Below are 16,065 nucleotides of genomic sequence, written 5' to 3'. Positions count from 1 at the left end.
GAAATGGGCACATGTTGCTCAGTTGACTCGGACTCTGTGTTTGAGTTATCTTCCATTCTGCTTTCCATGCGGCTGACTAGTCCGGGGCGAAGTCACGTGACTACACATGCGGTAGAATGCTTTTAAGGAGAAAGTAGGCCTATCAACAGGAATAAATTATCGAAATTATCGTCATGGGAAAAAGACATCGATAACAGCTTCAGAATTTCGATGTCAATAAATTTCTGATTAATTGTCCTGCCCTACAAGCACGTATAGAGTTATGTACGTTTGACGAAAGACGTTTGAGCGAACCAATCACAAGATTCCGCTGATGACATAGCCTTTTCGAATCCACGACTTGTTTATTATTTAGCATTTAGCCAATGCTTTTGCAGGGAAGTTCTTTCTTATAAGAAAGGCAAAACTGGACAGATTCATAAATAAGGGAGCTCCTCTCTCCTTGCCCCACCTTCTTCTTCTCTTGAGTTTAATGACAGTTAGCATCCATATTTGTTGCCTTAGCACTATAAGCTGGACTGTTCCTTGCCCCATTCAATTTTGATCATTATTTTTATTTCTCTCTCTCTCTCTTGCTACTTACCCAACTTTATGGAAGAGCATTACAAAATTGTTAGTATATAATATTGCTTGAATACACTTTTAGGACCGCAGAATCTTTTCATTCCAGTTGTATTTCACCTCTTCTCTCTGGAGAGCAACAAATGACAATGATTGTGTCAAACACTTGTATTTGGACATTAAACTGCCAGCAGGATGTCTGATGCTTACGCACTATTAAACATGGCCAGAACACTGGAACTCTGGGTTTGGCAGGTGGGTGGGGGGTAGCAACTCTATGGGTGGGGCTGAGGAGTGGCTGTAGGCTATGTATCTGTTTAAGGTGTGTCATGAAATCTACACTTTACCTTTTTCTTATTAAGCCCAGCGAAAACGCACAATGAACTCCCACACATTCACAATGTAACACATATGTACTCAACCACCCAGCTGTCACCTCTCAAACACACTAAATGTGTAATGATATCATTGTCAGGACCATATACTGTAAAAAAATAAAATAAAAAAATAAGGCGAGAACTTGAAATAATCCCAAGTCTGGTATATTTATATTTAACCCACTTTATCCTAACCTCTGTGACAGCATGACTCAGCATGAGTGATTTAATGTTGTTGAGTCATGGTGTGTGTAAATTAGAGATAGAGATCTACAGAGAAAGAGAGAGAGAGAGAGAGAGAGAGAGAGAGAGAGAGAGAGAGAGAGAGAGAGAGAAAGGCGGGACCTAGTAAGCTGACACCCATCATTGAAAAAATTCTGTGCTGTTGGCTCCGGGTGACTTTTCTTTTCCCGTCTCTCTCAACCCCAGAGCGGAAGGAGTGGAGCGTTTCCTGACTCAGGTCGGTACACGCTGTCGGGAGGATACAGGCGCCGTGACAATACCGGTCTGTGTGGCATGTGAGAGTTAGCGAGCGTATTACGCAAAGGAATAAGAACGCTGGTCGGCAAGAAAGCGCTCGACCGGTAGAGGGGTTAAAGAGCCCTCAGTTGGTTCCCGGTCTCCCGCTGCGACAGAGATGGAGCGGCTGTGCGGACCAAACCTCCCTTTCTGGGTGAGTAGCCTACGTTTCCGTCAGTCGTTGCCGGTGTATGTGACAGGATACTGTAACTTCATTGGCCTTGTTGTGTATAACGTTAACGTTACTTCGCGTACTAGCCTATACCTGCCACGGTTGTTTAATGCTATGTCATGCTTGGGCAGCCATTCAGAAGTAAGCTAACGTTAAGGTAACGTTACACTAACGGCCATGGCTAACTATAAGTAACCCACTTAATAGCATTTACTGTGTTAATAAGCTCCCAATTAATGTCACGCTAAATTATGATAGCTACGTGCTTTCGTTTGCTTCTGCTTTTTAGAAGTCGGACACTGTGTTTTTCTCAACTGTAATACAATGTAATAAACTGTCAAATATAGCTAAATAATAATGGTATAACGTTAACGTTACTATAGTAACGTTAGCTACACCTCCGACACGATAAGGTAACTGGGAGTCAGTAGTTAATACAGAAACGTTAGCTAGCTACGTCTCTTATATACGTACAGCAGATATAACAATATCTTAGGAATTATCACATGGATAGCCTATTAAAGACACACTAAACTCTCACAATATTGTCACATTCAGTACCAAAGTCACTTTATATCATAATCATAGGAGACAAAATTACCAACAAGAAATTGTTGCATTAATATCAGTATTCGTCACCATAGACACCATATTAATAGCCTAAGTACAAGTATCATGAATATCATAGGAGATGAGAAATATAATAGGCTAGTAGGACAAGGTCACTTACTACTTGGTAGTAGTAAATATATTACGACACATTGGATCCCTATGGGAGTATTATGAAAGCTTTCTTTTTCTTTCCTACACGATTTTTCCCTAGAGACTGACATAGCATTCACTACACTTTGTAGAGTTACTTTAAGGTCATGCTCAGTGTCTGTTTTGCCTTGGGATATTAAATATTAATGTTAGTTTATTCTTTCTATGGTAAACTTAGTAATTGTGAATCCCTACAGCCATAAAACATACCACAAACTCCTGCAAGTGCATAGGTCTATTATTGCCTGATACAGATCTAACTTAATTTTGTCCTGAACATACCAGATTTGAAAAGAGAAATTCTGCCTGGAGAGATCACTCGTTTTAGTATGATAATGGGGAAGTCTGTTTATAGATCTGTTGCTGTGGTAAATCAATGCTCTCCATAGAGCTCAACAGTGACTACCCACTTTTTGAACGGCTCTGGTTCCGGAAGGGATTTTCTCCATTCAATATCTCCATCGATGTTTCATTAAATGCTTATATAAAGAGTTTTTAAGCCTGGGACAAAGCCAACCAGCTACAAGATGAATCGTGACAACATTTGATTCGGCGCAAAATAACATTTTAAAAACAGAAAAAAGGCAAAGGTACAAGACTGTGTACACAAACGATCATAGATTTCAATTGTGGCAGCTCGCAGTAGCCGTTCGTGGGTGCGGTAAACATTTTCATGGTAACAGCGAGCTTCACCAATCAGAGACGTCACTGTTACGCTTAGGATTGTGGGTAGTGTACTTCTCCATAACATTGTGACTAAAACAAGTTTTTTTTTTAAAACATGATTGATATCATAAGGACTTCTGGCTTTTACAGGAGCATAAATATTCGTTTCACAATCTTCTTCGGTACTTTAAACTTTATGGCTAATAATCAAAATCCTTATGGAGAAAATGAATAGGATTTTAACTTCCGGAACCACACTGTTGAGCTCTACAGGACTGGGCGTTCTAGAGAAAATATTTAGTGTGAATATGTTGTGTGTAAATGTTGTGATTGGGATGTGAAATGTGACCAAACAAAGGTTTTTATTGTGTTGTTTCAGTGTGTCTTTAATTGTTTCTTTGTACTGCGAATACACAGATTGTTTTCTGTGTGAGGAACAATGTTCAGCATTTTCAATATACGTTAATAGCCTGATGCATCAATAAAAAAGCCCCCTCAATCACATGTCTGCAGCTGTTTTACAGTGAACCTATGGTGCTTCCTCGCTTCAAGCCATATTGCTTTTTTTTTTTTTTAAAGATTATTTAATTGGGCATTTTTTTTAAAGCCTTTATTGACAGGACAGCTGAATAAATGAATGGGGAGATAGAGGGGGGAATGACATGCAGCAAAGGGCCGCAGGTCAGAGTCGAACCCGGACCCGGCTGCGTCGACGAGTTAACCTCTATATATACCAACTGAGCTTTCCGGGCGCCCAAGTATTGCTTTTGACAGTTTTTCAGAGGTTGGGTCTGCCATGACATGTTTCACATTAAACGTAGTCATTTGAATCTATTGTTAATATGAACATATGATTGGAGCACCAGGCTGAGGTACCACTACTACAGTGTTTTGCATCTTTATGCCATTCAGATGTCCCCATGTTGGGGGTGACTCTCAAACTGTCTGTGTCATGCTGTATCCATGAAGAAGAAACCCCTCTATGTAGGCTACTAAACTTAAGATTTTTGATGCGCTTGGTTGTTTCAAAAAGGGTTAAGACTGTGGCCCTCTTGCTGAATATTACACCAACTAGGGCTGGCCAGTTTTTGAGGCCATCTGAGGTGACCTAAACTAGTTTCTGCTGTTCCTCTAGTTTCTCCACTTCAAAGGTAGTTGTAAACCCAGAACACTTAACAATGCATGTTCAGTGTGAGTCAGGTTAAACCCTAAATCTTGCCCAAGGACTCAATTTACAATCTTATTGTTTGTAAAAGGTGTTGTATATGCATGAAATGATACAGTCAACTCACATTTTTAAATTCACAATTCGATTCTTTTCAACGGAATGACCTGCAGACAAATGAATGACAAATATTCTTTATTTATATGAACTGTGCAAAACAACAGATGTGTCTTATCAAAAGTGCAACTGAAATTATATTTTATCTTAAATAACAAAAATTAAAGAAAAAAATTGTTAATTCGATATTTAAAACATATCCAACATCAAAATAATTAAATAAAGAAAAAAATAATCTTATGAAATAAATAAGAACACGTGACGTCTGAAGCAGGGCTCGACAGTAACGGTTGCCCGGTTGCCCTTGGCAACCAGACTGAGTCAATTGGCAACCACCTGTTTTTTTTTATATAAAAACAGATCAAAACTGGAAAATCTTACTTCAGAAGAAGTCAGTATTTTATTTGGTTGTCTCCGTGAAGTTTAAACACTATGTTCGTGCGCAACACAACATTTCAGCTGTTATGCGACTGCTTTCCACACACGCACGTTTGCCGTGCAAACATACAGGCAATGCAATTTTCTGTTCACGTTAACGGCGCATGTTAAAATCCGGTGATAATATGGCACCGGTCCCCGGTATCTACCGGACAGACTAGCAACGCAGATTGTAGTCTAGGTCCTGGGTAAGATATGTATGTGCTTCATTTAGCGGAGAATATGTCAACTGTTATAGACTAATATGACCCCAATGAACAACGTGGGATGTGTGCCGAAATCTCTACCCAGGACGAAAGTCCTGAAAATGACCACAATAGGTGGTCATGGGACTTTTTTTCCCTTTTATAGATATCCTCATACATTTCTACCAGTTTAATCTTCATATTAAGAGAAATACTTTTTGTATTACACTTTGTCTTAAAAATAAAATAAAATATGCAAATTAGGCAATATCTCATTAAATATACGTACATTAACTCTTGAAGCTACAGATTTTCTGAGGTGATCGCATTTACTTAAAACTGGTAAACCTTGTGGAGCGTTCAAAGTTATTGTAAAATACCCTTTTCTCATCTGTGTTTGTCTTTTAACAACAATTTACTGGTGAAAGAAGTAATTATTGTTAAAAGCTGTTGTTATTACATTTTTAATAATCATTCAAATCCCCCCCTTTTTTTGTGCTAATCCGAAAATTTATCCGATCCGTGACTCAAAACAGTGATGCGAACCGTGAGAGGGATGGGAAATTATATCTTTGTTTCATTATTAAAATGTGTGGTATAGTTACATAAAAAATGAATTGCTCCAAATATAGGCAGTTTAAAACATGGCAACCGGTCAATTTCAGCAACCAAAAGCTGATGCCTGGTTGCCAAGCCGGCAACCACTTTAAAAAGTTAGGGTTGAGCCCTGCTGAAGCCAAACCTGTGAAATCAAAAGTAGATTTAGCCCTAGGCCATTTCAAAATGCAATTGCAATTCATTTCTTTTAATATCTCAAACGGTTGTAATCTTTACACAGTTATTGATTTTAAACCGATTCACAATGCAGCGTTACATTGTTGAATGTAACCTGCACCTTTATATTTTAATTGATTGCTCAAACAAGTTAGTGAAATCAACACTTTGATTTGTTATTGCTTTGTAGGTAGAGTTATTAATAAGCGTTAAAGCGATACACTATACACATCTAAACAAAGTACTGCTACTCTGCTAACATGCTCATATAAATGTTGCTTTAAGGTTTCTACATTCCTACTTCACTTTCACAAGATCAAGATTCAGATCTTTTTAATTTTATGTTTCAGATGTTGCTAGAAGAACTTTAAAATCATTGAAACTATTTTGGTCTCCAAAATCCCAAAATATCACTACTTTCATAGAAGACTAAGAAAACCAGCAAATACTGACATTTTCGAAGCTGGAAGCAGTAATTTTGTTTGCATTGTTGCTTACAAATGACTCGACTCGAATGAAATGACTATTACAGTTGTTGCTGAATATTGTGCTGTTGATCGATTAGCCTAAACACACCAATAATTCAATCAATGGGGAGAAACTCTCTACTTTTCTTTCATGCCTTCTGATATTTGATATACAATGACTACTGGTGTGATTGAAGTGTTTGCCAAACTGAAACAATGATATTTCAAACATACTAGTATGTATTAATTATTTCACTATTGACATGACCACTGCCTGAAACACACTCACACAAAGAAACAGATGTGTTGACTGTGTGCTCCAATAAAAAAAGCTATGTAGAGTGCATATACAAGACGGCGTGTGTGGCATGTAGTACACATACAGTATGAAACAGGCTGATCCAGAACTTATTTATCAGCAGCAGTACATACTGTAGCAGCAATTCAATATTGCGCAAGTAAATCTCGAATAATGGCTTTGGGTGCTGTGTGGTGTATGGCTGCAGCTGAATGGAAACTGAAAAAGGGGAAGGTGTTGAAGAAGTCATTTGGTGTTCAGTTCAGTGCCAGTTACCAGAAGTTAGTGTGCATTTGTTAAGGTGTACAGAGATATACTGTAGTTAAAAGGTCAGTCTTTTTTACACTGTGAATGTACAATCTGACTGTAGGGAAACAATAGTAGTATTGACTGCACAATGTCAAAGTAGGACTTTAATCTTAAGGCATTCTACCTTTGGCTTGATGACTCATTTGTCATTTCTTTGCTCCCAAATGTCTGTGTTTTACATTACATGTCACTTAGCTTACGCTTTTATCCAAAGTGACTTACAATTGCTATATATCAGAGGTAACACTCCTCTGGAGGGTTAAGTGTCTTGCTCAGAGACACATTGGTTGATCTATGCAGTGCGAATTGAACCCAGATCTCCCACACCAAAGGCATGTGTCATAGCCACTGCACCATCATCACCCATTTCACAATCACTTCATCTTAAAAGTTATCTTCCACTTGTTTATCCATTTATTTATTATGCTGCTGTTGCTGCTCGTGCCCAGTTCTTCCTTGAAAAAGAAATTAATCTTAATCGTAATGGGACTCTCCTGGTTAAATAAATAAAATAATTGATAAAATAAATTATATATTTATAATTATATATAATTATATAATTCACATAAGCAACTCCCAGAACTTAACTCAGATTTTTTTTTTTTATAATTGTATACAACACTTATTAAAGGGCTTGCCATTGTTAGATAAGCTGTATTAAAATGTATTTAGTAAATTACTATAAAATAAAACTGCGGGCTGTTATCTGTTAAACGTTCTAGAGCTGCAAAGATTAATCGATTAATCCATTAGTTGTCAACAAATTAATCGACAACTATTTTGATAATCAATTCATTGGTTTGAGAAATTTTTTATGAAATCATTTTATAATTCCAGCTTCTTAAATTTAAAATTATTATATAGTTTCTTTACTCCTCTGTGACAGTAAACTGAATATCTTTAAGTTTGGAAAACCATTTTCGGACTTTTTATAGACCAAACAGCTAATCGATTAATTGAGAATATAATCAACAGATAAATCGACAATGTAAATAATCGTTAGTTGCAGCCCTAAATGTTATTGCAAGCCAGTGTCAATCTTATCTCACTTTGTATTGTAATATGTACTGTATCATATTTAAAAAGATAGCGAGGAGTCTTAGCTGCCTGTGTATGGCATTTGCCAGCCCTTTACAGCTAGATAGCAGTATTGGTGACTCTCTTCATGAGAAAGGAGTTAAAAAAGTAAAGTCAAAAAGTTGCTAGATTTGGATAAAAACTAGCCCAAAGAAACACCCAATCTGGCAACACTGGTATTAATAGCCCCCTCCCAGCTGCACCAGCATGCTTGTAACATTTTTATCATTTTACAGAAAATCCCTAAGTGTAGTGTCTATTTCCTGAACTAAAATACTGCTAACCGAGCAAATATGAGTTGTGAAATGGTCTCATTTGCAGCTCGGAACAAGAAGGGATCTCCCAGACTGTAAAAAGTGCTAGTGTAGGTGAATTACTTGATATCAAAGTGGCAACATGCCAACTTTATGTTATCCATATCCTACTGCAGGCTGGTCTGTGATTTGTTTCCCCCTTACAGTCTGAGTCACTTCCTTTGTTCTGCAACATTTATATTGGTTTTCATTTCCAAGTAAGACAGCAAATTCCCTCTAAATCATACAAAAAGGAATTTCTATCATATAATCCACATTCTTGTTAACTATGAAGAACACAGATCCATGTATAAAATTGGTAATGTTTTCCATGTCGTAAGTGAACATGGCCAGCAGCAAGTCCTGTCCTTCTGCAGTCTTAACTGCCATTGGCCTTCCATTCATACCATCAACAGCTTTTCAGTGTAACAAAGAACAGATGGACAGCCTGCTGCAATTTATTTTCTCAAACCCTCTAAATACACTAGAAAGCATAAGACAAGTCTGTCACCCCTACCCCCACTACTTTAGAAGTGTATTGAACAGTCCCTCCAGGATTTGGCTGCCTTTTTGTTTTTAGATTGTTGCGGCCCAAAATGGCTGATTTTGCGGGAGCTTCTGTAAAAAAAATTGCTGATAAAAGTTGTGATGTCTTTTGTATGTTTGTTGCAACGAAGTTGCGGGAGACAGTGAAAGTTAGGAAAAAAATATTTTTTAGTAGTTCTTTAAAAATAAAAAGGAAACTTGTTTTGGGGAGAATAAAACAACTCTGGGCTGAGTTTTCCTAGTAACCTTACCAAAAAGGATAGGCATGCTGCAAATGTTGGTATAATATGAAAATGGCTGGTGGATCTAAGACAAAAAATTATAATTTATTGAATTAATCAAATTTGAACATATGTGTCAGTGGCTTGTTGATCTTTACATTGTTAGTTTATTTCCTATCCTGGCCTGGGACACACACAATACGGTTTGATAAAGTACTTATTGGACATTAACTTATTATTGCACTTACAATAACAAGCGTAGCTGGCCTCAATTTAGGACATCCTGTATGTCTTAAATCCGTTTTTTTTTTGCATCCACCGTGTGTTTGTGTGTGCGCGCGCGTCAGTCGCGGGGGGATCTGAGCAGCAGCCCCACCCGCTGCAGAGAGCCAACAGAAAAAACGTTAAACTTTGAGTTTAAAATAGGTTGGCAGGACAGTCTGAAATGTTTTGCACAGTCTTTCACTGTACGTTTTGTTGCTGAATGTGAGATGTTCGAGTCACACACGTCTCGTCTTCATATCAGAAACAAGGAAATAAATTTGGCGACGTCTGTGTGTTACGTCATCCCGTTCACACTCCCGCTTGGTCAGTGGCTCTCAGAGTCACTTACTGATACAAAGTCTGGCACGTGGGACTGCTGGGATTTGTTGAAGTCGTGGGAAACTCCGGTTATTGGTCAAATTTGCGGAAAAGTTGCGGTGATTGGTCAAAATTGCGAGTCACACCAAATTCACGGTGATTGGTTGAATTTGCGTGAATTGGTGCGATCGCGACATCGCGAAATCCTGGAGGGACTGATTGATTGACTGTAACTGATTTGATTTTACCGCAGAAGCTGGTACAGATTAATATAACATAACTAGAGATGCACCGATTGACCGGCCAGTGACCGGAATTGGCCGATTTTCACGTGCTTGGCCATGACCGTCGACCGGCAGGTCAGTCTGACATATGCCGATTTTATGTCGGTCAAATGCACTCGGGCGCCGCATGATTAACATCACGCAAGATCAGCGCACTGCCGCTCAATCAGCTGTTTATGAAATGTTATAAAGTCGTAATTATACACGGCTCTGCAGAGCCGTCTGCTCTACTGATCTCAGCCACTCTCTCTCCCCTCTGAGGCTGAATAGGTGGAACATGAAAACCGCGGGTCCGTGAAACTTGACAGCTACAGTTTATTGGAAAATAGCATTGGGCACACTGACTTTGATGAATTTACTGTTGATCAGACCCCAGATGAGATAAGAAGCTAACATTAGCGAACGCTGTGGTGACTGTCCCTCTGATGTCCGGCTGCAAGAGACGCTGTATTAAAAAAAAAAAAAAGAGAGACGCTGTATTCCTCCGACACGCGTTACTGTTTAAAATGCTTTCCAGGTTACCGCTCAAAACCTACATTAAAAGCGTGGTAATCTTTAGTTTGTTGCTAAACTGTGTGTAAAATGAGTGGTGACGTTTATGTTTTCAGGTAACGTTACTGTTGACGTTCAAACAGACCTGCGCGTGTGTTTTGAGAAATATCTTTATACTGCAAGGCTATATTTATTATATTAAGTTGGAAAAGAAGGAAATGGTTCTAACATTGTACTTTAGATCGGTGTTAATTTCCCACACCAGGAGTAATTTATATAGTTCTATTTTATAGTGATCCATTATCTGTTCATAACATGTTCTATGCAAAATGTAAAATGTTCTATTAAAGAAAAGATGGAAAATATATATTTGTGTGTGCTGTAAAGTGGTTAGAAAAAATTTAATCGGAATCGGCTAAAATCGGTATCGGCTGGCCTAACTCAAAGAAAATCGGAATCGGCCTAGAAAGTTGTAATCGGTGCATAGGGCTGTGCAATTAATCGAAATGTAATCGTGATTCTGATTTTGGCTCCCAATGATCACAAAAACAGAATAATAGAGAAAAACAATTATTTAGCTCATTACGTTTTGCAAGAAAACTCTTATTTTCTCTTGTGTTCTGAATGAAAAAATAAAGTTTAAATAGGAAAAGTATTACGGCAAAGTTCACAGTTGTTTGTGGTTTTTTACTGTTGATTTATTCAACTTTTTCCACTGTTTTTTAAGTTCAATAATTGCAACATCTTTCCAGAAGTCAACGAGTAATCGTGTTCAATTATCGTGATTTCAATATTGACCGAAATAATCGTGATTATATTTTTTTCCATAATCGAGCAGCCCTATCGGTGCATCTCTAAACATAACTCCACTTCCAATACTGTTGCAATGTCCTAGTACTTACTTTTTTTTTTTTTAAATGATCTTTCTTGTTCCATTATTGTTTTCGGTACTCTGATCACATGGTATTAAAGTGTTACACACGATCAACAAACTGATACAGTAATTCTAGTCTAGCTAGCTGTCTGGATTTACCCTGCAGAGATCTGAGGAGCAGTTAACCAGAGTCCTCAGAAATCCACCGGAGTTTAAAATAAAAAAACACAAAGAAAGCGTTAGGTGACGGACATCGGCGGAAAGACATGCATCCGGTGGAATTTGCTGCGGCACCGGAGCAATCCCGTAAGTGGAACGAATGTCAAAAAGGGGTGAAAAGTGTCTCCAGTTTCCCAAAGCCCAATATTACATTCTCAGATGGCTTGTTTTGTCCACCAACTCAAAGATATTCAGTTTACTGTCACAGAGGAGTGAAGAACCTATCAAATGTTAACATTTAAGAAGCTGGTTTTTTTATTTTATTTTATCAAATCACTCAACAATTTAAAAATGGATTGATCGTATCAATCCATTTTTAAATTGTTGACAGTTCATATAATAGTTGGCAACTAATTTGTAGATTAATCAGTTATTATTTGCAGCTCCACTGGTCTCCAAACTACATTATACCGTATGTCAACAAAAAAAAACACGAGAACTGATTCAGGAAAAGACGCAAGACCACGCTCGCCTGAGAGAAAATGGATGTCCGCAAGAAGCGAGACATCGAGGTGACACTTTCATTGGCTTTAGGTCATCGCTGCTGTCATTACCGGTCAAAACTATTTTCTGGTCTAAATATTTATCCTGCTATATCTCTCAGGCGTCTGCAACACAATGAGGGTGTAGTTTTTTACATAAACAGTGCATCTCTTTGATCGTGTCTTTGATCTGGGGCTTTTGTCAATCTCCAAAAACTGTCAGTTTTTGTGAAAAATCAGGGCTAAAATTGTGTAGTGTAAGCTCGCTGTTAGTTAATTGTATTAGTTTAGATGGACTTCTTTACTATAATATACATGTAATACCTCTTTTCCACTTACCTAGTAAAGCGTGCTTTAGCCGCACCATGGTGTACCAAGTTGTGATCATATACATTTCCACTGCCTCAAAGACATTTTTTTTTTTTAAGATTATTTGTTTTGGGTATTTTAGGCCTTTATTAGATAGGAGAGGAGGAGAGAGGGAGGGCAAATGACTTGCAGCAATGGGCAGCAGGTTTCCGATTCTGACCTGCGGGCCCGTGCATTGCTGCTTGCAGCTTTAATTTGAGCTTTGGAACTAATCAACAGTGAATAATCGGAGCTTCGGCCGGGGCAGTGGCATTATGCAAGGCTGTTTGCTGTGTGTGTGTGTGTGTGTGTGTGTGTGTGTGTGTGTGTGTGTGTGTGTGTGTGTGTGTGTGTGTGTGTGATCTCTCTGTGTTTCACAAGGAGAGGAGAGAAACACGACTGTAAATGACAGCAAAACACGATGAAGACTCACCCTGAGCTGAAATGGAAACACTGTGCTGCAACATTTTTCTTTCGGTTTCATTAAAGGCATTACATTGTACGGATTTTCTGTTATTCTACAGTACTGAGGGAAAAAAAGGTATATCCGACACCCAAAATTGAAAACCGAATACCTACCCAGTACCCAACGAACAAATATCTCAATCATCGAAAATTCGGGTCCAGCCCTAAAATACAACAAATTGCTTGTTGAATTAAAAACAAATGTAAGGAAATCATTACCAACATTCTTTTAATGAACAAATTGAACATTGATTTGAATGTTAAAGGCACCACTAAAAAAAAACGAATGACGGTTACATTATAAAGTGCAGTTTTCTACTGATATTTTCTTTCAACTAACACAAAAAATCTCGATGTCTTTCGCGATATGTCGCAGCCTTTCGCGATATGTGTATTGCGCCAGTTGATATTGTGATGACGATAAAAAAAAAAAAAATACATTGTGCAGCCCTACTTTTAAACCAATTTTTCAGAACCTTTAATATGTTACTGAATGATTGGTGTAAATCTAAAATTGCCGATTGCATGTCACTATTCTTCATTCCAACTTTTACTATTACCATTGATTGTGTTCATGCTTGTCAAGCAATGACTGTTGACTATTTTTACAAACTGATGTAACTTTGTGTTTATGAAGTCAGGTGTTAGCAATAGATCCCTGTGGCTCTGAAAGCATCCTTTTAATAATAACTAGGTGCTATGCAACAATCCCGCTGAGTGATGAGACTCACAAGGGTGGGAAATGCCAGACCTGTAGCTTAGCATTCTTTGCTTTGTTTCAGACTCCCTGTTCTTTTATCGTAAGGTTGTAACCCGGCTGGCTGAAGTAATCTTCCTGTCCAAGTCTCCTCTGGCTGGCTTTTATCGCAAAGCACCTTCCTCTCTTTATCTCACCTTTTGTTGAAGTTTCAGATTTCAGGTTTCGAGTGTAGTGATTACGGCCTGAAAGTCTGTAAAAAGGAATAAAGGCCAGCCATTCTGCGTTTAGTAGGAGCCACAGTGTGTTAAGAGCAGCTTTTCCCTTCTTATCAAAACATCAGTAAAAGTCTATTTTGTTGTGAAATAAAGGTAATTTCTGAAGCCTTTATAAAACTTCTACTTGCCACTTGATAGCTTTTGTCATCTACGTCAGGCATAAGCTCGGAGGGGATCATGTGTTAGGTCGGGCTCTGTGTGTGTGTGGATATTAGGGTTGGGCGATATTGAAATTCACTTACTTACCATATTGCTTTAAAATCAACAATATACAAAATTATCGTCTAATATCTATAGAGAGTGATTAATCAGATCAATCAACTTTATTTTCCTATGTACCTAGTAGTGATGCACAGATTGCAGTTATATCTGCGGCTCTGTGGTCGGTCCATCTGGCAGGTCAGGTCATAAAGATGAACATTCTGATTAATAGCAGATGGGTTGTGGGCGGGTGAAATAATACATCATTAATAATGAAAATATACATTTTAATATTATGTGAAAATGTGAACTTAGCAGCTGCAAAGCTGCTGTCCGCTTCATTTTCATCAGGCGTGGCATCCTCAAATAAGGCCCTGACACATCAACGCGATTATCGGCCGTCGGACAGCCTGGCGAGGTCAGTGACTCGAGTCTGTTCGGTGTGTTCTGTGCCATCGTCAGTCGGAGGAGCCGTCAGCCTTTATTTGGGCCGATTTGACATGCTGAATCAGAAGGCAAGCAGTCGGACTCAAAAGGCAGGCAGTCGGACTCAATGACCAATCTGATTGGTGGAGTGCTAACACGGATCTGACGAAAATCTTTTAACATGACCTTTGTCGATCTGAAATGAAGACAGATTCAGCAACTGCACGGCCTATTTCTTGCTTGAAATGTTTTCAGAAACACGTTTCGGTGAACTATTTTCATAAAATATGAGATCGAATTCCGAACGAGCCGCCATGATGGTCTGGCTTTGAAATTCCGGAGAAGCCAGACCCACGTGACGTGTTGGTCCAATCAGCTGCCGGTTTTCATTTTTTGGGCGACAATACAGATTAGCGCCGCCTGCTGTTATGGAGACGTATTACGTCTCACGCACGCGCAGAACGTACGCTCAAGTCGACGTCGCTTTGGTGTGTTCCGAGGCACTTTTTTGACCAACTCAGGTCTGACTGCCTTTTCTGCCGAAGGTCGGCCGTCAGGTTGGTGTGTCAGAGCCTTTAGAGAGACACCGTGCGCATTTACGCACAAGGAACAGCAGTGTAACTACATTGAATATTTCAGAAGCTAAAAGTTTTTGGGATGGATTGCTCACCGCGTTTTGGTCCGACTGCTCTTTGTGGAATTTGGATGGAGTCGGTGGCAGACTTGCGTATTCTGTTAGATGGTGAGTTTCAAGATGGGAGCGGAGATTTGTGGTGTTTTCCATCTTTAGTCCTGACTTGTTTGTCTCACAACTCACAAACCACTTTGTTCATGTTCTCTGACTCTCCTTTTTTCGTTCGCCAAATAGGCGCATTTGCATTATTTTTGCTAACTAGAGTGTGCATTCTTCCAGCTGGAGTTATGGCTATATGGGTGGCGTCAGACATATTGGAGCCTGTTGCTACTTATTTTTGATAAGCTACAATGACTCCTCACTCCTCTTAACCAGCCAGTATTGGCTAATCAATAACTGCTTCAGAATCAAAACGGATACCCATGTGTTTCATATCAAAATGCTCAGAACAAACATAGCTTAGTCAGGCCCAAATTTGTTCCGGAGCAATGTGTAAAAAAATAATTTGGCCCTAAAGCTGAAAAGTTGATGTTTGCTTTTTTTTTCTCGAAATTTCTCGAATCTCTTGTGAAAACAAACCTAAACTCAATTGTTTTGGTGCTTGAAATGAGTTTACAAAAGTCTTGGGTTCACTAAAGTAGCGTAAAATAAATAAAATAGTAAATAATCTCTAAAATGAAATTTTGTAATATCGCTTTTTGAGTAGGACTGTTGTCAAACATCACTTGGACATGCAGTCTTTTCTCCTCAGAGGGTTATTACCCACTAAACATTTTTTAAGATAAGGAATGACACATTTTTGTTACTGAACTGAACATAACTAAACATACTTGTTTTTCTTGTGATATTACTACTATTACTAGCCTATATTCTAATTTAATTTGGGGCGGAGGGATTTGCGCCCTGAGTACAATCTATTCGGGGTGGCAGTAGCTCAGTCCGGTGGGACTTGGCTTGGTAACTGTTCAAGTTCCTGTGCAGACCAAGTACAGAGTGTTGACTGATAGCTGGATGGGTTTATGTTTGTGTATTTCGGGCCTGTGTGTAATGTGTAACACCGACAGAGTGTAAAAATGTAATTTCCCCTTGCGGCGGATTAATAAAGTACGTCTTCTTCTATTCATCCCATAGACTGA

General features: G+C 38.7%; 1 protein-coding gene across 3 annotated transcripts in view; it reads left to right on the top strand.

The window, feature by feature from the left end:
* The first annotated feature begins 1,320 nt into the window (after positions 1 to 1,320).
* The window catches only part of abcc3 (ATP-binding cassette, sub-family C (CFTR/MRP), member 3), a 61,909-nt gene continuing 47,164 nt past the window's right edge, over positions 1,321 to 16,065 (top strand). The window contains exon 1 of one of the 3 annotated variants that reach the window (XM_039788173.1): positions 1,321 to 1,611. In XM_039788173.1, coding sequence (XP_039644107.1) covers positions 1,576 to 1,611 — 36 coding nt within the window. In that variant the 5' untranslated portion in view covers positions 1,321 to 1,575. The remainder of the gene's footprint in view (positions 1,612 to 16,065) is intronic. The other 2 variants (XM_039788171.1, XM_039788172.1) reach the window with 2 other exon arrangements.

The sequence above is a fragment of the Perca fluviatilis genome, chromosome 21 (genome assembly GCF_010015445.1).
Source record: "Perca fluviatilis chromosome 21, GENO_Pfluv_1.0, whole genome shotgun sequence".
In the NCBI taxonomy this organism is placed as follows: Eukaryota; Metazoa; Chordata; class Actinopteri; order Perciformes; family Percidae; genus Perca; species Perca fluviatilis.
This window is presented reverse-complemented; position numbering and strand designations above follow the sequence as displayed.